Source organism: Mesoplodon bidens (assembly GCF_964165515.1).
Source record: "Mesoplodon bidens genome assembly, chromosome: 5".
NCBI classification, from domain to species: domain Eukaryota; kingdom Metazoa; phylum Chordata; class Mammalia; order Artiodactyla; family Ziphiidae; genus Mesoplodon; species Mesoplodon bidens.
Window position 1 is genome coordinate 9,682,495 of NC_138161.1, and position 25,747 is coordinate 9,708,241.

At 45.4% G+C, this 25,747-nt stretch overlaps 1 protein-coding gene across 8 annotated transcripts in view; it reads right to left on the reverse strand.

Annotated features, from left to right (window-relative positions):
- Window positions 1-25,747, reverse strand: part of DOP1B (DOP1 leucine zipper like protein B) — a 107,642-nt gene that overhangs the window by 79,122 nt on the left and 2,773 nt on the right. For all 8 annotated transcript variants that reach the window (XR_014015876.1, XM_081234477.1, XM_081234474.1 and 5 more), the window contains exon 2: window positions 22,163-22,320. Coding sequence is in view for 7 of the 8 variants with exons in the window: in XM_081234477.1 (XP_081090603.1) it covers window positions 22,163-22,300 (138 nt within the window). In the remaining variant the exon portion in view is untranslated. The remainder of the gene's footprint in view (window positions 1-22,162; window positions 22,321-25,747) is intronic.

A 25,747-nucleotide genomic window follows, 5' to 3' on the forward strand; every position in this document is an offset into this window, starting at 1 on the left:
GTGGCCAAAAAAAACAAAGAAAAAAAACCACACCACCAAAACACAGAACAGAAGGAATGCTGTAACAAATTCAATACTTTACAAATGGTCCGCATCAAAAAACAAATCTTAAAAAAAAAATGTGGTAAGATTGGAGATCAGAATTGCCGGGTGAAAAGGTTTTCCATGTAGTAGATTGGAAGCACCCTTGGAAACAAAGGCTTCCCCTAGACAGGGTGCCGCCTGCCCCAGTGTGACTTAATTTACACAGGAAGTGGGTGTGGGTCCCACTCAAAGACACCTTCTACCTGAGTAGTACTAAGTAGCATCTCAAATTCTACCTACGTGAGACTTTTCCTCTGTCTCACTGAGGACTAACGCACAGCCATGGGGGAAACAGCTCCATGTTTTCAGGGCAAACTTAAAAGAGAATGAGATCGTTAGATATAATGATTCATTCCCCATCTGGCTGCTACATAGTCAAAGCTCCGCGTGCTGGTTCAGCCCGGTGGCTTTCTTAGGGCAGACACCCTTGATTCAGAAGCTCTTCTAACCTGTGGGCTGTCAACGCCAGCGCCCAAGCCATCAGGCCTGGGCACGAGTGAAGTGCCTGGCCAGCGCTGCCAGCCCACTTCAGGCTCCCAAAGACACTTCTCAGTAGGAACCTGGAGGGGTTCTGCTGGGTCCTCTCTGGGAGGTGGGATCAAGCCTGATGCCCTCAGCTGCCACTGCTTTTGAAAAAGAAGACATTCTACTCAGAGCAGCCCTGTCCTGGGACGTTTCAAAACTGAGCACTGTACACTGCTGGTGGGAATGTCAAATGGTGCAACTGCAGCACGCCCCTAAATGTTAAACATTTGCTTTGTTTACCAAATTCCCATTTGATCCAGCAATCCCACTTCTGGGCACACACCCAAAAGAACTGAAAGCAGGGGCTCAAACAGATATTTGCACACCCATGTTCACTGCAGCATTATTTACAATAGGCAAATAGTGGAAACCACCCGAGTGCCCATCATGGATGAATGGATAAACAAAATGTGGTCTATATGCACAAAGGAATATTATCCAGCCTTAAAAAGGAAGGAAATTCTGACACGTGCCACAACCTGGATGAACCCTGAAGGCACTGTGCTAAGTGAAATAAGCCAGACACAAAAAGACAGATACTGTATGATTCCACTTACATGAGGTCCCTAGAGTAGTCAAACCATAGAGACAGAAAGCAGTGTGACCAGGGGCTGGGGGAGGGGGAAATGGGGAGTGAGTTTACAGCTCGGGAAGATGCAAAAGTTCTGGAGATGAATGGCGGTGATGGCTGCACAACAATGTAACACGCTGCATGCCACTGAACCGTACACTCAAAAATAGCTAAAACAGTTGAATATATGTTGTGTATATTTTACCACCAAAAAAGAAGAAAAAAAATGAATGCTGTGTTCCCCCAACTGCTTTTGCCGGACTGGCCTTGAGCTGCAAGGAACATGAATTCCCGAGCGACGTCCACACCTTGGACTAAACTGAAAACTGTTTCCCGACCAGAGAACAAAGGGCCTCCTTTTAACAATCCTGAAGGGACACAGGGACTTGGTCCAGCCTGTCCTGAGTGAGAGTTTTTAACCCTTAATTGGCAAAATAGCCCCCTTGAACTGAGTCGCACCCTTTAGGGGTTGAAAATGCCTGATTCCCTCCTCATGCCCCTCCCAGCTGTTCAAGAGCTGCCATGACTGGACCCGGTTCAGGTCAGGGAAGGCGACCCTGACTTTGCCTTCCTCTCTCCAGCCTCCATCTGGGCATTCGCTTTGGCAAGAGCCTTCTCCAGCGAGAAAAGCTCAGGGAATATTTCTGGGAAGCTTCATTGTTTGGGTTGTGTTTTTCAGGAAAACAGAAACCCAAAGTGACCGGCCAGTAAGCTTAATATTATATATATATATATATATATATATATAGCTATATATGCCTATATATATATGTTTTTGTTTGTTTGTTTGTTTTAACTCTAAATGAAAAGGACGTATACTTAAAAAAAAAGAGAGAGAGAAAGGTTCTTCTACAACTGTAGAATAAATATCTCAGGGAAACAGATGAATTGGCAAGGAAAACATAGCCATGCTTTCAAAATTACTTTTTTACGTGCTAACCAGAAAGGAAAAATATGATTAGACAGGAAATTAAACTTCCTTATTTATTTCACCCAGGCACTATACTATTTTAAAAGTATTCTTTAAGATATAATTACAATATTTTTAACCTCATTGTATTCATAGGCTTAGCAGACTGACCTTAGAACAAAGTAATAAAATACAAAATGTAGGGGCTTCCCTGGTGGAGCAGTGGTTGAGAGTCCACCTGCCGATGCAGGGGACACGGGTTCGTGCCCCGGTCCGGGAGGATTGCACATGCCGCGGAGCGGCTGGGCCCGTGAGCCATGGCCGCTGAGCCTGCGCATCCGGAGCCTGTGGTCCGCAACGGGAGAGGCCACAACAGTGAGAGGCCCGCGTACCGCCAAAAAAAAAAAAAAGTGAAAAAAAACATGCAAAATGTAAGTTTGAAAAAAAAAAGTTTGAACCACATCTGAGCTCTACTAATAGAGACCAGGAAGTGTCTCACTTCACTCCACCCAAGGCAATGTCTACGTTTCACTTTGTTTTACTCTGACATTATACAGTCTGATAGTCTGATATTCTCCAGGACTCTCGGCATGATTTAGAACGGTTCTATGTAAAAAAACATGATTAAAAATTCCAAAAGGGTAGCCCGAGGACTCAAAAAGTAACTTAATACACTTAAAAATGGTTAAGATGATAAACTTTATGTTATATGTATTTTATCACAATTTAAAAAACTTTAGGGTAATTTAACAATATGGGTGAGGGGAGTTAAATTATATTTTAAAATGCTCTAGCCTTTAAAATGAACTTTTAAATGTTTCCTTTAAAAGTCCCCAGAAGAGAACATATACACACTACTATATATAAAATAGACAACTAATAAAGACCTACTTATAGCACAGGGGACTCTACTCAACACTCCGTAATGACCTATATGGGAACAGAATATAAAAAAGAGTGGATATATGTATATGTATAACGGATTCACTTTGCTGTACAGCAGAAATGAACACAACATTGTAAATCAACTATAATCCAATAAAAATTATAGATAGATAGATAGATAGATAAAAGTTCCCAGAAGAGATAGCCCAGACCTGCTCTCCCAGTGATAGCACTGACCTCAGAATGCCTGATGCTTGTCTATAAAGGACGTAAGGAAGCCAATTTAACAGCATGGCTCTCATCAAGCAAATGGTAAAGTACTGGCATGCCTTCCTTCTGGAAGTCAGTCATCTTTATAAGGATGTTCATTTCATGCCACAAAAACAAAGCTGAACAGTGAATAAGACTGGCCAGTTGGCACAAGCTTGAACACTCATTTAATACTTGCCAGAGGACCGCAACAGCAATTCCACCCTTCAGACAGAATAAAAACAGAACAGACACTGAGCAATAACCAACTGGCCAGGACTTCCATATTAAAGTAGGCCACGCCGGAGAACATCGGGCCTTCCCTGAAATGGCAGTGACCGAGCCGCCGCAGCAGCTTGGGAGGGCGAGGGAGGGAAACCACAGGAAAGGAAAATGAACACGTGGGGCAAACATGCCCTTCAGGGTACAGTCTCAACCCTGAGACACACACGATGCAGTGAATACTGAAATAATTAAGGATTTATAACCACAGTCTATACAATAGATACATGAATAAAAGTAAGCATACCATTCAGATACTAGATGACAAAATGTCTGGAAATACGTTATTCTTCTGCTTTTTGAACTTATTTTAATCCACATACAAATAACATATTTAACAAACAAACCAAAAGCCTAATAACCAACTTGTTAAGAGCCAGAAGGGAAGAAAGAACATTTTGGGTAGAGAGTCTCATTAAAATTCCAAACAGGCTTCAGTCCCAAAAGTTTTACTGGTAGAACTCGATATTCTTTCAGATTCACACCTGGGAGAACAGAACCGGCATGCACAAATGAGACTAAATGTTGGGACTAAAAGTCCCAGTGGCATCTCCCGATCCTCACTGCCGGAGCAGAAGGGCTTCAGAATGGCTGCTCAGAGCCTGGGATGCGTCCTCCCCGGGTGCTTGGGTTCCGCCAGCCCACAGGGTCCTCGGACACTGGAAGGCACCAGGACTGGCGGTAGAGCACGTGCGGGCACAGCGGCAAGGAATGTAATTCAGTCTCAAGTTGGGAGGCGGAGATCACACCTCTCCCATGAGGCGCCGCCCGTTCAGATCTGACCTGAATCCCACCCGCGGTCCCGTTCCTCGGTGCTTTCCCTCGGCTGCCCCGTCCCTGAGATGAGCTCTGTGCACAGAAGCAGGCCACAGTGAAAGAACCAGCTCTGGGTGGGGGGACCACCACCAACACGCCCAGGAACGGTGACCGAGGCCTGAGAGCCTGGCTTACTCTCTCCAGATCACCTCAAGCCCAACGCTGCCTCTCCTCTCCAAACTCCAGCAGTTGTAAAACTGCCCGGGACACGCAGAACTGACAGGCAGACATGTGGCTGGCATAAAGCAAGTGCTGGAAGAACACGATATCCGCAGAAACATGAGGAAGTTCTGTACTTAGGAGGAAACCTGTGCAGATGGGGAGACAGGAAGTCATCGGCAGCTACTCCCGAAAAGCCTGATTCCAGCGAGAACCAGAGGAATGCCAACAGCAAGGGCACAGGTCAGCACAGGACACTGTGCATTTTTAAGGGCACACACACCCCTCTATTGTCAAGAAACAAGTGTGCCTGCATCAGCTCGCAGAGGAAACAGGCTCCCCATGGGTTAAGGATGGTCCAAGGTTGCAGATCAGTTAGGAAGCTTTTGGATGTAAAGAATAGGATATCTGGGCTTCCCTGGTGGCACAGTGGTTGAGAGTCCGCCTGCCGATGCAGGGGACACGGGTTCGTGCCCCGGTCTGGGAAGATTCCACATGCCGTGGAGTGGCTGGGCCTGTGAGCCATGGCCGCTGAGCCTGCGTGTCTGGAGCCTGTGCTCTGCAATGGGAGAGGCTGCAACAGTGAGAGGCCCACGTACCACAAAAAAAAAAAAAGAATAGGGTATCTGACTATACAAGTCTCAGTGAAGAAATCTACCACCTCACAGCCAAAAGTCCAAACCAGTGGTTCTCAAAATGGGGTAATTTTCCCCCCAAGGGACACTTGGCCATGTCTGGAGACATTTCTGGCTGTCACAGAAGGGGAGACGGGGTGCTCCTGGCATCTGGGGGACAGAGACCAGGATGCTGATAAACACCCTACAACGCACAGGACAGCACCCCAGCCCCATCGGAGACAGTCAACAGTGCCAAGGCTGAGAAACCCCGGTCTAGAGGAGCCTACTTCTGCATTTGCTTAATGCAAGGGCTCAACGACGTCCTAAAAGAACCCAAACCTTTTCATGCTTATATGCTCCCAGCAGTGAACTGACTTATCTTCAGTCTTTTCCTGCCATAACCTCTGATATCTGTCACATATCTGGCATTAAATTCTCACATGACTACAGAGAGGAGTAAAAAAAAAAAAAAAAAAGTTTGTTCCCTTTTTGTCTCTCTGTATTAGAGGAACTCCTTTCCAGAAGCCGGCCGGCCACATCTCATGGTCAGAGAAGGTCATGTGATTAAGTCCTCAAACAATAATATTCACCACTGGGGCGGGAAGATGGGGGCTACCACCCGACCCCTAAACATACCTGGGTTCTTTTGACAAGAAGGAAGAGGAGGTGAGTGGGTGGCAACCAGCACATCTGCCCCAAGCTGAGAAGTGGTGAGTCTGACCATGAACCCTGATGCTCCGCCCCCAAGCTCAGTGTTCCTTCCTTCACCCCACAACATCTGAATCAGCACACCTTCCAACAAATTTACTTCCAAGACACATCTCAGGCATTGGGAGAATCTGGCTTAAGCCAGGTAACAATCACCAAAAGCACATGAGTAAAATGGAAGGCAGAACTGTGCTGCTTGGGAAAAACACAATTAATACCTTACAAACGGATGAGGTCGTGAAACGACATATATTTCTTGTCATATAAAGATAAGAAGTTATTAAGGTTAGTAAATAAGGAACAAGCTTATCCCTGATGAGACAAGCAGTACGATGGATCTGCAGGGCTGAGGCACTCCCATTAAGATTAGTGCATGCCAGGCAGGAGCAGGGATGGGGACCGCCCACCTAAATCAAGTCCCCTCCTGTGCTAAAGGGTACAGCTGGGCCAGGGCTGCTGGACCAGCCGATATTTTTCTCCCTTGAAGATATGAGTGGAAGTAACATGTGCCATTAAGGTCTAAGCACTGTAGGACAGAGTGGCAGTGAACAGAGCAACTCTGGAAGGCACGTGTTAAAGATGGCAGAGTCCCTGGCTTGAGTCTCTGGAATGACCATATGGAAGAAAGCTGCCCAATCCGGACCAGCATGCAGAACTGATTCACGAGCGAGAAACTTCAGTCTTATGGTGGCACTGAATTTTTGGACTTCTTTGTTACAGCAGCTAACGTTACTGTTACTGATACACTGATAGTATCATTATTATTTAACCTTCTTCCAGAAAATGCTAACAAAACACTGGGAAAAAACACAAACTCAGGGCTGGTTGATGATATGTACACCTGTCTACCCAAAGAACTCAACACAATTAGCTGAAAAAACTTAGAAATAAATTCACTAGGTTGGCTGGTTTCCAAATTCTATAAATTGATAGTTCCCTATGTGGCAACAACCAGTTAAAACATATAGTAGAAAATAACCCCACTGATAACAGCAGAAATACATGTATAAATTCTAATATATTTAAGACATAAGAAGGACTTACACAAGAACAATTCAATGCTTAGGAACCTAAGTGAATGCTTTTTTTTTTTTTTTTGCGGTACGCGGGCCTCTCACTGTTTTGGCCTCTCCCGTTGTGGAGCACAGGCTCCAGACGCGAGGCTCAGCGACCATGGCTCATGGGCCCAGCCGCTCCGCGGCATGTGGGATCCTCCTGGACTGGGGCACGAACCCGTGTCCGCTGCATCGGCAGGCGGACTCTCAACCACTGCGCCACCAGGGAAGCCCAGTGAATGCTTTTTAATCAATGAAGAGACCACCACATTTCCCTGTGGGAGGAGAGCCCAACTGTGTGAAGATGTCGCTTTTCCCTGAAATGTACAATAACTGTTACCTAATACCAACCAACGCCCATAAGAGTTTTTAAAAACTTTGCAAATGATTCTGAAGTTCATCTGGAAGAAGACCGCCTGGGAATGGTAGAAAATGGAATAGAAGAGTGGTTAGGCTGGGGTGGAGAGCATGTTCCTGCCAGATAAAGACGTAAACACAGCAGCAGAAAGGCGTGGCTCTGACACCGTGCAGACAATTTGATTAGTGGAGCAAAATAAAGCTCTGTGTCCAGGGATTTAACTCTGCGTTCACTGACATAGCAGCTCCACCACAGGAGACACACCTTACAAAAACCGCCACAGGCAGAAAGATGCTCATGAGAGCCTCCTTTAGAGTTATGAAAAACTGGAAGTAAACTAGGCCAACAACAAAGGGCTTCTAGGTCTTGTCCACTCCTATACAATCCCCCTTCACTCCTTTCTTCTTTTACATAAACACATACACACACACGCACACACACAAACACACACACACACAACACCACTATACATGAACGGTTTGACTTGTCTTTCTTTGCCCCCTTACTTTACTGTGAGCACCTTTCGTGTTAGTAATTACAGTTGGACGCTATTGTGTCATCTTATCCTACTGCCACTCCCCTACTGGGGGTGGTCATTTCCAATTTTTTTTGCTATTACATACAAAGAAACAGTGCAGATTCTCAGAGCTCTCTTTGTGCTGTATTTCCATAGGATTAGAACAAATTTACAGGGCTTCCCTGATGGTGCAGTGGTTAAGAATCCACCTGCCAATGCAGGGGACACAGGTTCGAGCCCTGGTCCGGGAAGATCCCACATGCCATGGAGCAATGAAGTCCTGTGTGCCACAACTACTGAGCCTGCACTCTGTGGCCCGCGAGCCACAACTACTGAGCCCACGTGCCACAACTACTGAAGCCTGCATGCCTAGAACCCATGCTCTGCAAAAAAAAGAAGCCACCGCAATGTGAAGCCTGTGCACAGCAACGAAGAGTAGCCCCCGCTCACCACAACTAGAAAGCCCATGCGCGGCAACGAAGACCCAATGCAGCCAAAAAATAATTAAAAAAAAAAAAATTTACAATGATCATGAACTTTCTTTTTTCTTTTTCTTTTTTTAAATATTCATTTATTTCAGCTGGGCCAGATCTTCGTTGCAGCATACAGAATCTTTAGTTGCGGCACGCAGGATCTCCTAGTTGTGGCATGCATATGGGATCTAGTTCTCTGACCAGGGATCGAACCCACGTGCTCTTGGATTGGAAGAATTAATATTGTGAAAATGGCCATACTACCCAAAGCAATCTACAGATTGAATGTGATCCCTATCAAGTTACCCAGGACATTTTTCACAGAACTAGAACAAATAATCCTAAAATTCATATGGAACCACAAAGACCCTGAATTGCCAGAGCAATCCTGAGAAAAAAAGAACAAAGCTAGAGGAATCACCCTCCCAGACTTCAGACTATACTACAAAGGTACAGTAATCAAAGCAGCATAGTACTGGCACAAAAACAGACACACAGATCAATGGAACAGAATAAAGGGCCAAGAAATAGACCCACACACCTATGGTCAATTAATCTATGACAAAGAAGGCAAGACTATACAATGGAGAAAAGACAGTATCTTCAATAAGTGCTGCTGGGAAAACTGGACAGCCACATGTAAAACAATGAGATTAGAATAGTACCTCACACTATATAAAAAAATAAACTCAAAATGGATTAAAGACCAAAATGGATTAAATGTAAAGACCTGAAACTGTAAAACTCTTAGAAGAGAACATAGGCAGAACACTCTGCCATAAATCATACCAATATTTTTCTGGATCTGCCTCTTAAGGCAAAAGAAATAAAAGCAAAAATAAACAAGTGGGATGTAATTAAACTTAAAAGCTTTTGTACAGCAAAGGAAACCATCAACAAAACAAAAAGACAACCTACAGAATGGGAGAAAATATTTGGAAATGATATCACTGACAAGAGGTTAATATCCAAAATATACAAAGAGCTCAGACAACTCAATATCAAAAAAAACCAAAAAACAAAAAACAAACCCACAAACAACCCAATCAAAAAAACAGGCAGAAGACCTCAACAGACATTTTTCCAAAGAAAACATACAGATGGCTAACAGGCATACGAAAAGATGCTCAACATGGCTAATTATTAGAGAAATTCAAATCAAAACCACAATGGGGTATCACCTCATACCTGTTAGAGTGGCTATCATCAAAAAGTTTACAAATAAATGCTAGCGAGGATGTGGAGAAAAGGGAACCCTCATACATTGTTGGTGGGAATGTAAGTTGGTGCAGCCACTATGGAAAACAGTGTGGAGGTCCCTAAACTAAAACTAAAAAGAGAGTTACAATATGATCCAGCAATTCTACTCCTGAGTATATAGCTAGATAAAATGAAAACACTAATTTGAAAAGATACATGCACCCCAATGTTCACAGCAGCACTGTCTACAATAGCCAAGACATGGAAGCAACCTAAATGCCCATCAACAGACGAATGGATACAGAAGATGTGGTGTGTGTGTGTATATATATATACACACACATGCACACAATGATATATACACATATATACACACAATGGAATATTACTCAACCATAAAAAGGAATGAAATTCTGCCATTTGCAGCAATGTGGATGGACCTAGAAAATATTATTCTTAGTGAGATAAGTCAGACAGAGAGAAAGACAAGTGTTGTGATATCACTTATATGTGGAATCTAAACAAAATACAAATGAATGTATACCTAAAACAGAAACAGACTCACAGATATAGAAAACAAACTAGTGGTTACCAAAGGGAAGAGGAAAGGGGTGAGGGGCAAATTAGGGGTATGGGATTAAGAGATACAAACTATTATGTATAAAATAGATAAGCAACAAGGATATATTGTACAGTTCAGGGAATTAAAGCCATTATCCTGTAATAACTTTTAATGGAGTATAATCTGTAAAAATACTGAATCACTATGCTGTACACCTGAAACTAATAAAATATTGGAAATCAACTATACTTCAATTTAAAAAAAAAGACCGCCCATACCAAGTGTTGGCAAGAATATGGAAGAACTGGAGTTCTCGTAACTGCTGGTGTAAAATGACACTTTGGAAAACAATTTGGCAGGTTTTTTTTTTTTCAGTACGCAGTCCTCTCACTGTTGTGGCCTCTCCCGCTGCGGAGCACAGGCTCCAGACGCACAGGCTCAGCGGCCATGGCTCACGGGCCCAGCCACTCCGCGGCATGTGGGATCTTCCCGGACCGGGGCACGAACCCATGTCCCCTGCATCGGCAGGCGGACCCTCAACCACTGCGCCACCAGGGAAGCCCAATTTGGCAGTTTTTTAAAGTTAAATATATACCTACTGGAAGCAATTCGTGTCCATTAACAGGCAAATGGATAAATAAATGGTGTATATCCATAAAACCCTACTCAGTAGTAAAAAGGCAAAAACTATCAATACATAGGACTTGGATGACTCTCAGAATAGCTTGGCTGAGCGAAAGAAGGCAGACCAGGAAAAAAAAAAAAGGGTATATGAGTATGAGTCTGTTTATATAAAATTTTAGAAAATGCAAACTAGTCGATGGTGATAGAAAGCAGATCAGCAGTTGCCTGGGGATGGGGGAGAGAGGGGAGGGAGGGAGGAGGGACCACAAAAGGCCAGGAAGAAGCCTCTGGGGGTGACGGATACATGCTCATTATCTTATATGGTGATGGTTTCATAGGGATATCCACACATCAGAACTCATCCATTATACACTCTATATACGTGTAGTTTATTGTACAACAAAATTGTAAAAAAAAAAAAAAAAGGGAAAACAGAGAAGACCATTTAAAAAGATAAATAAATGGGAATGCCTGCTCAGATGCAAGCTTGTATATTGGTGTTCATGTTCAATCAGTCGTCCTTTTTGAAAAATAGCCCAGCTTAAACTTATTTCCTTCTGTATTAGTTTGCCGTAACAAAATACCACAGGTTGGGTGGTTTAAACAACAGAAATGTATTTCTCACCATCCTGGAGACTGGAAGTCCCAGATCAAGGTACCGACTGACTCAGTTCTCCTCCTGGTTTGTAGATGGTGCCTTCTCGCTGTGTCCTGCTGTGGAGGGGAGAGCTCGCTCTTCTAAGCCCACAGTCCTACTGGATTAGGGCCTCACGCTTATGACTTCATTTAACCTTACCTCCTGAAAACCCTATCTCCAGATACGGTCACACTAGGGGGTGCTCTGACGTATGCATTTGGTGGCTGAGGCGGGGATTGCGGGGAACAACACAGTTCAGCCCTGACATGATATTTCTGGTTTCTTAGCTTTTTTTTTTTTTTTGTGGTACGCGGGCCTCTCACTGTTGTGGCCTCTCCCATCACAGGGCACAGGCTCCGGACGCGCAGGCTCAGCGGCCATGGCTCACGGGCCCAGCCGCTCCGCGGCATGTGGGATCTTCCCGGACCGGGGCACGAACCCGTGTCCCCTGCATTGGCAGGCGGACTATCCACCACTGCGCCACCAGGGAAGCCCTTAGCTTTTTTGATAGTATTTATAACATGCAAGGAAACCACAGCCCTTTTCCTTATCCATAAACTCACTTCTGCTAGATGAGCTTTTTTTTTTTAGATGAGCTTTTGTCATAAGATTACTGGAAGACTAATTCACCTGTCCAAATCTGGACTATTTCCATCCCTCCAGCAGATCTGAAAGGAAGACCAGCAAAAAAAAAAAAAAAAAAATCCTTGGCTCAGATGCAAAATAAATAGACTATCGTAGCTATCAATTACTGGAAGCCTATCAGACTCCCTTCAGCAAAAAGAAATGCTCTTTTCCAGAAGGACCCTGTCGGCCTTATGGTGTTTGAGTGGCTCACGGTGAGGCCGTTCTCTCAACACTGAACAGCAAAGCGCTTGCCAGTTCTCAGCTCCTTCTGGAGAACCCGGGGTAGGGTAAGAAGCAATGATGCCACCTAGGGCATCACCCACCAACAGAAGGAAGATAGAACAGTGGCACAGGACGGGGCAGCTTTCACGCATTAGGGGTGGGAGTTCCATTAGCTGCAGCTCTCCAGTCCCAGTGCCAAGGAAACCAGAACACTGCCACAAACACATGGGCCTCGTGCTCACCGCTCTCCTGCAGAGGTACAGGATCTACTTTATTGACAAGTGAAAGAAGTCGATAGTGCCAACAACATCCTTTAAGTTTGGTCTCTTCTCAGAAGGCATTTAGGCCCATGTCTTTCCAATATGACCCTGACACCCCATTTATCTGACACCTTCTACCCTCAAGGTCACCACCCCAGACAGCAGCATAGGTTGCTGGAAAATGACTAAAATAAATGCCCTAAACTGAGACACCATTTCTCCACCAGATGGGGCCCCAAAAGTCAGTCGACAAGATGGAAGCAGGCATCACGTGGGCTGAGAGGGGCTCATGGCCTGACTCCAGCTCACTTGCTAAGCAGAGTCTGAGCCAGCAGGGATCACGGGGTAGCAATTTTGACTGCGTCTCAGTGGGAGGAGGGCTGCAAGGGTCCTCACAGGGAGACAGACGGGGAAGCCCAACCTGGAGGGCTGAACTCCCCTAAAAGACACCACCCCACAAAGAGCCCCACAAAGAAGCTGGTACAGAGCTGCTGAGGTGCAGTCAGGTGGGGCACAAGTCATCAGGGTCATGGTCTAAATGTCTGTGTCCCCCAGTGTGATGGTCTTAGGAGGTGGGGCCTTTGGGAGGTGATTAGGTCATGAGGGTGGACCCCTCGAGAGTGGGATCCCCGCCGCTTCCACCACATGAGGACACAACCGATGACAGCCAACTGTGAACGAGGAAGAGGGCCCTTACCAGACACTGAATCTGCCTACACCTTGACCTTGACTTCAGCCTCCAGAACAGTGAGAAATAAATGTCTGTTGTTGATAAGCCCCCCAGGCTGTGGTATGGTTACAGCAGCCCCAGTGGACTGAGGCAGTCCCGAAGGCTGCCCTGAGGGACTCGGAAGTTCCGGGCACATCCTGTATGACTACACACACAAGAGCTGAAGTTTCCACAGTGCTCCAGGGCAGTAAAAAAAGATTAAATAAATAACGCTCCATGAGGCACGTGACGAAAAGCAACCAGGGTTCCACCAGAAATGAACTTTTTTAAACAGTTGATATGTGAGGGACAAATTGCAGTTCGTTATCATACCCTGTTATGGGCTGAACTGTGTCCCCAAAATTCGTAGGTTGAAACCCTGACCCCTGGTACCTCAGAATGTGGATGTATTTGGAGGCAGGGTCCTTAAAGAGGCGACCAAGGTAAAATGAGGTCATATAGGTGGTGTCCAATACGACTGAGTGGTGGCCTTCTAAGAAGAGATTAGGACACAGACACACAAGGAGAAGAGGACACGGTGACAAGCAGCCGTCGGCAAGCCAAGGAGAGAGGCCTCAGAGGAAACCAAACCTGCCGACACCTTGATCTTGGACTTCCGGCCCCCAGACCTTTGAGGAAATCCATTTCTGGTCTTGCAGCCACCCAGTCTGTAGTATTTTGTTATGGCAGCCCTAGCAAACTAACAAAGACCCCAAACTAAAGAGGCTTTAACGGAACTAATGCTATTTAACAGAGAAGCAGTTAGCAGGGCTCAGGTAAACATCAGGATCCAGGTGAGACTCATCAAGTTTTTAGGTAGACGAGTCTTGGAGCTGATCTGTAAAGAGCCAGAACAGTTCACCTGGTCTCCAAGCTCCGGCCACCTTCTTCCCATCATGCCACAACAAGGAGGCTCTGCTTTAAAAAGCAGGTGCTTGTCGTTAAGCGTTAAGACTTTAGAAGACGAAACACTTAACAATACCTAGGGCTTCCCTGGTGGCGCAGTGGTTGAGAGTCCGCCTGCCGATGCAGGGGACACGGGTTCGTGCCCCGGTCTGGGAAGATCCCACATGCCACGGAGCGGCTGGGCCCGTGAGCCATGGCTGCTGAGCCTGCGCATCCGGAGCCTGTGCTCCACAGCAGGAGAGGCCACAACAGTGAGAGGCCCACGTACCGCAAAAAACAAACAAACAAACAATACCTAAGACCTATTTCCCTTGCTACTCATGTCACCTGCTATCTGGCCATTTTGTGAAATAGTGGGATATTGAATAAAAGCAGCAAAAAACCCCCCAGAAAACGTGGTTCATTCAGAACCATTATGATTTTTTTTTAAAAAGAAGCTTTAGTGCTAAGGTTTTTTAAATGTACAGAGTTTAAATAAACTATCCTTCATTTCTATAATCAAAGTTCTACCCCGGGCTTGGTACAGTGGTTGGGTTCATAGGGCTCAAATGCACTTGATTAAAATTTATCTAAAAATGATCAGTGAAAGGTGACAGCTTGAAGTCTCAGATAAACAATGAAGCAAAAATTACTGTTTCTGCTGGCATTTTTTACTAATTCGTGACTAATTCACTCACTGAATTTCTGTGTCCACACAAGAGTCCAAGAAGTCTAAGCATCACAAAAGCCTTAAGAAAATTTTTTATTCACATCAACTCCTATCAGGTACCCTTGAATGCAGAAGTCGCGAGTCTCCCAGAAGTAAGTGATCGCTAAGCTGATCAAGGCTCGCTCTCTCCAGCACCTTCCCAAACCCTCCACGTCCGGTAACTCTGATCTGGGTGCTGAGGCTGCCCACTCCCACCCACAGGCTCCCGTGATCAGGCTCATTCCCCATGCATTAGCCAGAGGGATTCCTCTACTGAGAAAGGCAGCGATGGGTCACCTTGCTCAAAGCCTTCCTGGAAGCTCAGTGGCGTCCCTCCATCGCAGGGCGAAGCCCGGTGACCTGCCCTGGCTACCTCTCCTCCCCCATCCCCTATCACCTCTCCTCTCCAGCTATGCCCGCCCCCTGCTGGACCTTGGACTCAGGCCCGTGTTCCAGATGGCCTCCCCACCAGCTAGCTCGATGCATCCAGGCCTCTGCTCAAATCTCAAATGTCACATTATCGGAGAGCCGCCTCTGTCTGAGCGAGCATCCCATCCTCCTTCCTCGCTACCAGCTCTCCTCCTTAACTTCTCTTCTTAGCATTCAGCACCCAACGGCACGTATTTATTTGCTATCTGTCTGCTACCAGCAAAGCCTGATGTTCCATGAGAGCAGGAACCGTGTATTCAGTGCTGGGTCCCAAGCACCTAAGTGTTCAGTATACAGTGGTTCTACCACTGTATCAGTTTGCTAGGGTTTCTGTAACAAAGCACCACCCGCAGGGAGGCCTACAACAACAGAAATGGAGGCCAGGAGTCTGAGGTCAAGGTGTCGGCAGGGCCAGTTCCTTCCGAGGCTGTGAGGGACAATCTGCTCCAGGCTGCTCTTCTAGTCTCTGGCAGTTTGCTGACAATCTTGGCATTCCTTGGCTTTTAATTGCATCACCCGGATCTCTGCCTTCATTCTCTCATGGCGTCTCCCCTCTCTGCATGTCTGTGTCTGTGTCCAAACTTCCCCCTTTTATAAGGATACAATCATACTGGATAATGACCTCGTCTTAACTTGACTGGCTCTGTAAAGATCAGATCTCCAAATAAGGCCACACTCTGAGATACTGGGGGTTAGGACAGGTCTATTTTGGAGGACACAGTTCAACCCCTAACAACCACTGAGCAGCCATACGACATGGGGCAAGTTAGTTAACTACACCAGTAAAATGGGGCTAATAATCGGATCTGCCTCGTTTGGCTAATGAAGAAAGCAAAGAGGGGCATCCCTGACCCCTTACGTGAGCCACAGATACTGACATGAAGATAGCTGGGGGCCCTGCTCCAGAGCACAGTGTTGGAGGCCGGCAGACAGGGTCTGGGTCCTCCCTCTGCTATTTGCCGCCTATGATCTTGCACAAGTTGCTTAGTCTGGGTCCAACCTCAAGACGTGCTGTAAGTCTATACACGGATGCACACCAGGCCCTCAGCACACAGTGCGCTCTCTATGGATGGCAGCTGTCCTCGGCAAGGCTGGGGGAGCGACAGACGACGGTGTCACCCTCATCCCACCGACATCTTGCAACTTCATCAAGGGGGCTGCTCACCCGCATTACCTAATCACTGCAGCAGAGGACAGGAAGCTGGAGCAAAGAGGACACAGGAGCGGGGTTACACGGAACTGGCTGACAACAAAAAGTTGTCTTTTTCAAACTCTTATCCAATACAACTCGTATCTCACAGCCCACGGACGTCACACTGGAACATCTTCCAGACGCTCAAACTAACACCTTCGGGCTTCCCTGGTGGCGCAGTGGTTGAGAGTCCGCCTGCCGATGCAGGGGACACGGGTTCGTGCCCCGGTCCGGGAAGATCCCACATGCCGCGGAGCGGCTGGGCCCGTGAGCCATGGCCGCTGAGTCTGCGCGTCCGGAGCCTGTGCTCCGCAACGGGAGAGGCCACAGCGGTGAGAGGCCCGCGTACAGCAAGAAAAAAAACAAACACAACTAACACCTTCCAACAGGAGCCCCTGGTCTCCCTGCCCAGCCTCCCTATCACATCCTTTCAGCTTCTCAAGCCAAAAACCTTGCAGAAACCTGCAAGTCGTACTGGACTCCTCTTTTCCCCTTATATCCCACATCGGCTCCGCGAACAAAGCCTGTTAGCAACACCTTCACAGTACATTCAGAATCCAAACACGTCCCTGCTGGCCCATCTACGTTACAACAGCTCCTAAATGGTCTCCCAGCTTCTGCCCGGCCCCACCCAGTAGAGCAGCTGGAAATGGTTCTAGCACCTAAAAGGGAAGCCAAGTTGTGGCACTCTGCCGGGCAGCCGCCCCCAGCTCAGGGGCCACTGTCAGACTCCAGCTTTAAAGGACCGACAAGATCAGACGTCCTCCCCACCCCTTTCCTCTGCAGCCTCGTTTCCTACACTCTCCCCATCCCTCACCTGCTCTGTGGCAACCTCCCTGGCCTCAGACACACCGGAGCCTCTGTGCCTGGTCAAACGGCATCGTCTCAGCAACCCTCACCCTCCCCTCCCTTCTTCACGGTTCCCACAGCACTCATCACCACCTAACAACGCGTCTATTTTATCATCCAGCTTCCCCCATCCCCACCAGAGTGAGGGCACAGTCTTGTCAATTTTGCCCTCTGCTGCACCCTGGCACCTACTGGCACATTTTAGGCACTCAGATGGCCACTGAAAGAATGAATGGCTAATGCTTTCAAAGCTCCTTAAAGAAAGATTCAACTGTACTTAATAACCTGGGTTGGGTTAAAATGATTAAACATTTCTGAAAGTTTTTCAGGTACACTGAAACAAAGCCTGTTTCACAGAATACCTCAATGCAAAAGAACTGCACTTTCCAAGTTTATAATTTTACCTACCTCAAAATATACGTGTTCCTAAATAAATGGAAAGACATTCTGTATTCATGGATTAGAAGACAATACTGTTAATACAGCAATACTCCCCAAAGTGATCTACAGAATCAATGCAATCCCTATCAAAATCCCACGTGGCTTTTTTGCAGAAATTGACAAGCTGATCCTAAAATTCATATGGAATTTCAAGGAATCCAGAACAATTCTGAAAAAGAACAACAAAGTTGAAGGACTCTTGCTTCCCCACTTCAAAATGTACTACAAAGCTACAATAATCAAAAGGTGTGGTATTGGCATAAGGATAAACATATAAATCAATGGAAAAAAAATGAAAGTCCAGAATTAAATCCATCTCTCTAGAGTTAATTGGGATTCCAAGACCCTTCAAAAGAACAGTCTCTCCAACAGATGGCTTTGCACATGCAAAACAACTGGACTTCCACACACAAAAGAATGAAGTTGGATCCCCACCTCACACCATGTACAAAAATTAACTCAGTCAGAATGGCCATCATCAAAAAGTCTACAAACAATAAATGCTGGACAGGGTGTGGAGCAAAGGAAACCCTCTTGTGCTGTTGGTGGGAATGTAAATTGATACAGCCACTATGGAGAACAGTATGGAGGTTCCTTAAAAAACTAAAAATAGAAATACCATATGACCCAGCAATCCCACTCTTGGGCATATATCCAGAGAAAACCATAATTCGAAAAGACACATGCAAAAGACGGGGGTGGGGGACTTCCCTGGAGGTCTAGTGGTTAAGACTGTTCTCACCAATGCAGGGGGCACGGGTTTGATCCCTGGTCAGGGAACTAAGATCCTGCATGACATACAGCATGGCCAGAAAAAAAAAGAAAAGAAAAGATACATGCACCGAAATGTTCACTGAAGCACTATCTACAAGAGCCAAGACAATGGAAGCAACCTAAATGTCCAATAACAAAGGAATGGATAAAGAAAATGTGGTACGTATATACAATGGAATATCAGCTGTAAAAAAGAATGAAGTAATACCATTTGCAGCAACACGGATGGACCTAGAGATTATCATACTAATGAAGTAAGTCAGACAAAGACAAATATCATATGATATCACTTATATGTGGAATCTTAAAAAAAATGATACAAATGAACTTAATTACACAACAGAAACAGACTCAGACTTCAAAAACAAACTGATGGTTACCAAAGGGGAAAGATGGGGGGAGGGATAAATCAGGAGTTTGGGATTAACATATACACACTACTATATATAAAATAGATAATCAACAAGGATCTACTGTATAGCACAGGGAACTCTACTCAATAATCTGAAATAACCTATATGGGAAAAGAATCTAAAAAAGAATGGATATATGTATATGTATAACTGAATCACTTTGCTATACACCTGAAACTAATGCAACATTGTAAATCAACTATACTCTAATATAAAATAAAAAATTAAATTTAAAGAAAAAAAATGTTTCCAGAACATCAGAATGCATGCACATGCCCCAAACCCACCCCCCTTCCATCCCAGAGGTATCTAATATCTCTGGTTATATACAATAATATGGTTATTGTGTTTATCATGTATTTTTTAGAAGTTTTGGCACATGTTGTTTGCATTTCCCAACGGTAGATTGTTTAATTTTACATGTTTGAATTGCATGTGTACTATGAGTTAATTTTATCCTTACTACATAGTTGATATTCATCTATGAAAAACAAAAAAACAGAGGCAAAACACAAAAACACAAATTAAAATGAATCAAAGACCTAAATGTAAGAATTAAAACTATAAAACTCTTAGAAGAAAACACAGGGGTAAATCTCCATGATCTTAGATTTGGCAATGGTTTCTTAGATATTCACCAAAAGTACAAGCAACAGAAGAAAAAATGGAAAAATTGGACTTCATCAAAAATTAAAAAATTTTGTGCATCAAAAGACACTATCAAAAAAGTGAAAAGACTGCCTAAAGAATGGGAAAAAAAATATCTGCAAATCATATATCCAGTAAAGGACCAGTACCCAGAATGTACTGATATAAGGAACTCTTACAAATCACAACAAAAAGACAAATAGCATAGTTAAAAAATGGACATACTACTTGAATAGGAATTTCTCCAAGGAAGTTATACAAATGGCCAATAAGCAAATGAAATGATACTCAAAATTTTAGTCATTAGGGAAATGCAAGTCAAAACCACAAAATACCACTTCATACCCACTAGGATAGCTATCATCAAAAAAATCCCTGAGGGCTTCCCTGGTGGCACAGTGGTTGAGAGTCCGCCTGCCGATGCAGGGGATACGAGTTCATGCCCCGGTCCGGGAAGATCCCACATGCCGCGGAGCGGCTGGGCCCATGAGCCATGGCCACTGAGCCTGTGCGTCCGGAGCCTGTGCTCCGCAACGGGAGAGGCCACAACAGTGAGAGGCCTGCGTACCACACACAAAAAAACAAAAAACCTGAAAATAAGTGTTACTGAGATTGAGAAGAAATTGGAGCCTTCATACATTGCTGGTGGGCATGTAAAATGGGGCAGTCACTGAGGAAAACAGTTTGGTGGTTCCTCAATAAGTTGAATATAGAATGACCACATGACTGACTAATTCTACTCCTAGGTATAGACCCGAAAGAAATGAAAATAGTGTTCAAACAAAAACTTGTATATGAATATCCATACAGTACTATTCACAAGAGCCAACAGGTAGAAACCCAACAGATGAATGGATAAAGAAAATGTGGTCTCTTCATACGATGGAACATTATTCAGCCATAAAAAGCAATGAAGTACTGATGCACACTACAACGTGCATGAACCTTGGAAACATGCTAAGTGAAAGAAGCCCAACACAAAATATCACATTATTGTGCCAGTCCTTTTGTATGAAATACTCATAGACACAGGAAGTAGATTAGTGGTGGACAGGGACAGGGGAAGCGGAGTAACGGAGAGGGTTTCCTTTGGGGTGGTGAACATGTCCTAGAACTAGATAGTGGTGATGGCTGCACAACATCATGATTGTACTAAAAGCCATTTAACCGTACACTTTAAAATGGCTGAACAGTAAATTTTATGTTACATGAATTTTAACTCAACAAAAAAATAATGAACACACCCCCCTCTCCCCAAAAGTACGTTGTTTTAACTTTTTTTTTTTTTTTTTTGAGGTACGCAGGCCTCTCACTGCTGTGGCTTCACCCATTGCGGAGCAAAGGCTCCGGACGCGCAGGCTCAGCGGCCATGGCTCACGGGCCCAGCCGCTCCGCGGCATGTGGGATCTTCCCGGACTGGGGCACGAACCCGTGTCCCCTGCATCGGCAGGCGCACTCTCAACCACTGCGCCACCAGGGAAGCCCAAGTACGTTGTTTTCAGATTCCAGGAGAGTCAAGTACTGAAACAGAGAAACATCTAGAAGAACCCGAATCTGTCCAAGTCCCATTCCAGGGCTTCTCGCTTTCCCCTGAAAAGGCAACCCACCCTCGTTTAAGACAGTGAATGTTATCTTCAGCTAGAAAAAGTCCTGAGTCAGAGCTCTACAGCCAAAGCACTCTCAAGCTCTTATTTGCTGTTTTATTACACGTCTCCACCCCAGCCAGCACCAGCCGCGATGTTCACATGTTGTAAATACACTTTGCAGAGACCGTACAGTTTCCCGGCCACTGCCTGTAATAACTGCCTATCTCCTCTCTGCCATCTGTGGGTGCTGATAGCTGCTTGCAGGCAGTTGGTGCTGGACGGCTGCCCAGGCGCTGCCCCCGTGGTCAGGCTGCTCACATTCTCACTCCCCCTACCCTGGTCCCTTGAAGAGGTAAACGGACAAATTCTTTCTCTTTAGCGAGGTTTGTCAGAGTCGCCTGGTGTGTGTTACCTGGGGAATGGGGACCTCCCAGACTAGGCTGGGCATCTCCCAGCTCCCATATGGCACTCGGGCTCCAAAGTCAGGTATCACAGCCAGGAGCCCTGGCCAGACAGTAACGGAGCCAGGCACAGCCTCTTCGAGCCCAGCTATCTTCTTCCTACAGGTCACAGTGGTTACCTGAGTGTTTGGGCATCACTGTGTCACCCTCCTTCTGGGCAGGATGGAACAATACAATGGTCCCCATACACAGAACACGAGCTCAAGCCCCCAGGCGAACAGTTTTGGTTTTCTCAGACGCAACCCCTTTTCCCTTGTCCAAACACATGCACAATTTCTGGGCAGATTTCCGTAATTATTTCATCCTTTATTCTTCTAGGAGTTACCAGTCTGCAGTAAAATGGTGAAAAGAGTAGACTGGAGAAGAAAAAGCCATAAAAATCCTAAGCAGTACACGAAGGACAATTCATCTTTGAATCACTGGATAATTTATCAATTTCTCTTGTTCAGACCTAAATATTGTTGAGAAAACAGACTGTTCAGCTGTTCTATTGACTATATCCACACTACACGTCTATGCTCAGACAAAAAGGGCTGAAAGGGGAGGTACGTACACCAATAGGTAAATAGTGGGTAACTCTGCGTGACAGAATTATGGGTGTTTCTTCTTATCTAATGGCTGTAATCAGCGTGTAGTGTAATATTAAAAAGACAAGTCCTTGAAATAATAAAAGGACAGCTGTGTCCCCACCTCCCTGCAATCCAAACACTCCCTGCCCCGCATACCTTGTTGAGCTTGCCCAGTGAGGATATGAGATCCGCCCATTCGCTGGAGGACTCAAAATTTCTTAAAGCCTTTTCGATCACAGAAGAGTAATTTCTGTATCTGTAATCATTCGATAGCTCCTGCTCTTCTGGATCCATTCTCACAGCAGAGAAGGTATCTAAGAGGGAATCAGTGAATAAACAAATGAGGCAGCTCTTTGAGGATGAAAAGCTTTCCCAGCCCAGAGTCCCAGAGGACACACGGCCACAAACGTTCCTACGCACAAACGTGCTGGGCGATCCAACTCAAATATTTAGCAAGGCTGCTGAGCCAGGCACAATGGTAGATAAAAGATAAACGGTTCCGGCCCTCCTGGACTCTGAGGGAGACAAATGGACAGAGCAGAAAGAAGTAAAAGGCTAGGGTTCCACTCAGTGGACAAAAGGAATTCTGGGAGCAAAGTCACAAAGTGGCTAACTGCATGTTGTTGCTGACGGGTAATTCTCAACGCAGGCGATCGCCCCCAGCATAGGGCATTTACAAAACCTAAGGAGAAGCAGATCTATGGTCTCAACTGAACAGTTGGTTTAGCAATCCAATCCTCTACAACTAGACTCGGAGAGAGGATTGGAAATATTCTACAAGAAAACCAGGAGGAAAAAAAGGACCTAAGGGTGAAGCGTCTGACAGCAGTGGTGTCAGAAACCCACTGCGTGTCTGTTCATTTACTAAGTGCCAATTATCTGCCAGGCCCCCGACAGCTCTATGCCCCTGGGTGAGCAGTCTGCACGGAGGTGTGTCACACCAGGGCCCAAGCAGTCATCATTTTATTCTGGCCCTTGTATATTCTTTGATGGATTCTTTCTTTTTTTTTTTTTTTTCTGTGGCTAGATGCATTCGTTATATATGAATCACTGCAGCTACTGCAAAGCCTGAGACATCGACGACCCGAGCCCGATGCCAACAGCAACCATTTTCTTTTCTTCTCATCCCCAGTGTGACAAAAGGAAACAACATGAGATGCTGCAGATTTGCCTTTTTGAAAACATCCACCATTTATACATTATAACGTATAGAAATACATGCTTAAGTTTTGTTTTTACTCCTTCATTTCAAAAAAAAAAAAAGGAAGGTCAAGCCATCAGTCTATTCAAACAAGTTACAGCTCTGAAAAGCACTCCACAAGGCGTGGAAATGTCGAATCGTTCCCTTGACTTGTCGCCAAGCTCCATACTCCAATGTTTTCTCAAAAGTGATGCCTTAGGGTTTCCACTTGCCTCCCTTCTTTAGTCTTCATCTGATTAAGATCTATTTAAAGTGTGGCAGGCACCCACACCAAATTCCTTGCCCCCTTTTCCACACTAGGAGAACCCTCATTTTGCTCAGGGCGGCACTATAGTTCCCAGCCTCCCTTACAGCTAGGTGGCCATATGACAGTGCTGGACAAATAGAAGCTGCTGGTGGGGGACTCTTCTGGCCTGTTGTCCTCCACCTTTCCCCTTCTTTCTGCCTGAAACAAAGGTTTGATGTTGGAGCTGAAGCCACATCTTGCAACCACGAGGAAAGAGCCATCTTTAAGGCATGACTTCCCTGCATAAGTGGAAGGACAGAGCAGTTGAGGCCCCAGATGGCTTTAAGAAGGTGCCATACCAACCCTGGACACTCTGCCCCTGGACTTACTGTTTTCTGCACATAAGAGCTAATTTGTTTAAGCCGCCGCTCAATCAAGTTTTCTGGTACTCACAACCAAACACGATCCTGTTTGATTTATGAACCTAAGTACTATCTCACTAGTACGTGGTCTGAAAGGAGAAATACGGAGCAATGGTGACATGATTAAATCCCCTGAGTTGGCGTTAGTTGGCTCACCAAGCTGCATGTAGTCCGTCAAATAAAAAGCCAGATATCACAGACGGAAGAAACTGAACTGCAGGGACAACATGATGTTTAAGCCTCAATCTTTCATTTACTGGCCACAGTGAGGCTGTAAGACTCCCATGATATCTTCTACTTCACATTCGATTGCTCTGGGCCCATTGCGGTCTTCTTAAGGCCAACACAACTTTCCAGTTGCCAACGTCAGTGGACCCTGTTTCCTCATTCACCTCTCAGGAGGACTGTGCAGCAGGCCAATTCCTCCTTCTCCAAACAGCCTCCTGTCTGCCCACACTCCTCTGGCCCACCGACATCTCTGCTGTACCTTCTCGGCAGGCCCATCCTCCTCTACACGACTGCCAAATGCTGGCATTCCCAGGCACCAAGCTGGGGCCTTCTCTCTCTCTCTCTCCCCTCAATAATCTCTCCATTCCTTTAACTAACAAATACCACCTTCATGCTCATGACCCACAGATTTATAACCTCCCGGACCTCCCCCTCCAAGGCCCAAATTCATGCAAATGTTTCCTTGACTTCTCCACCCGGATATGGCACGCGTGTCTCAAACCAGGTGCATCCCAAACTAGACACTCGAGTGTCCATCAACAAAACGTGGTCTAGCCACACGATGGCACGCTATTCAGCGATGAGAAGGAACAGTCCTGAAACATGTGACAGGGTGGATGAACCTGGAAAATGCAAGCTTAGTGGAAGAAGCCAGTCATAAAAGGCCACATACTGTATGATTCCATCTATATGAAATGCCCAGAACAGGCTAATCTGTAGAGATGCAAGTAGATTAGATAGTGGTTGCCTAGGGTGGGGAGTACGAACAGGGGAGTATCTGCAAATGGGCACAAGGGTTCTTTTGGGGGGTAATGGAAATGTGCTAAAATTGGATTATGGTGATGTCTGCACACCTCTGTAAATTTACTAAAACTCACTGAACAGTATATTTCAATGAATGAATTTTATGGTCTGTAAATTATACCTCAATAACACTGTTTTTGAAAAACCCTCTTTGTTTTTTCTTTTCTAATATAGTTTATTACAGGATATGGAATATAGTTCCCTGTGTTATACAGTAGGACCTTATTGTTTATCCATTCTATATATAATAGTTTGCATCTGCTAATCCCAAACTCCCACCCCATCCCTCCCCTACCTCCCCTCCTCCTTGGCAACCACAAGTCTGTTCTCTATGTCTGTGAGTCTGTTTCTGTTTCGTAGATACGTTCATTTGTGTCATACTTTAGGTTCCACATAGAAGTGATATCATATAGTATTTGTCTCTTTCTGACTTACTTCACTTAGTATGATAATCTCTAGGTCCATCCACGTTGCTAAAGATGGCATTATTTCATTCTTTTCTATGGCTGCGTAATATTCCATTGCGTGCATATACACCATATCTTCTTTATACATTCATCTGTCAATGGACATTTAAGTTGCTTTCGTGTTAAAAAACCCTCTACTCTTGATTCTATCTGCTCAACCTGCTCCTTCTCGTCTTCTTTTCCTCAGAAAGTGGCCCCGCCATCTATGGGAACTTCAGCATCGTCCTGGACTCTTCCTTCTCTTCACCTGTCACACTCAACCCAAGTCCTGTTGGCTCTTCTTCCAAAATACCCGTGGACTCTCCACTGTGCAAGCCACCTTTCTCCTGCAAACCTGCAGAAGCTTCCTAAGGGTTCTCCTTCACTCTTGCCCCTCTCCAGTGTACTTTCACA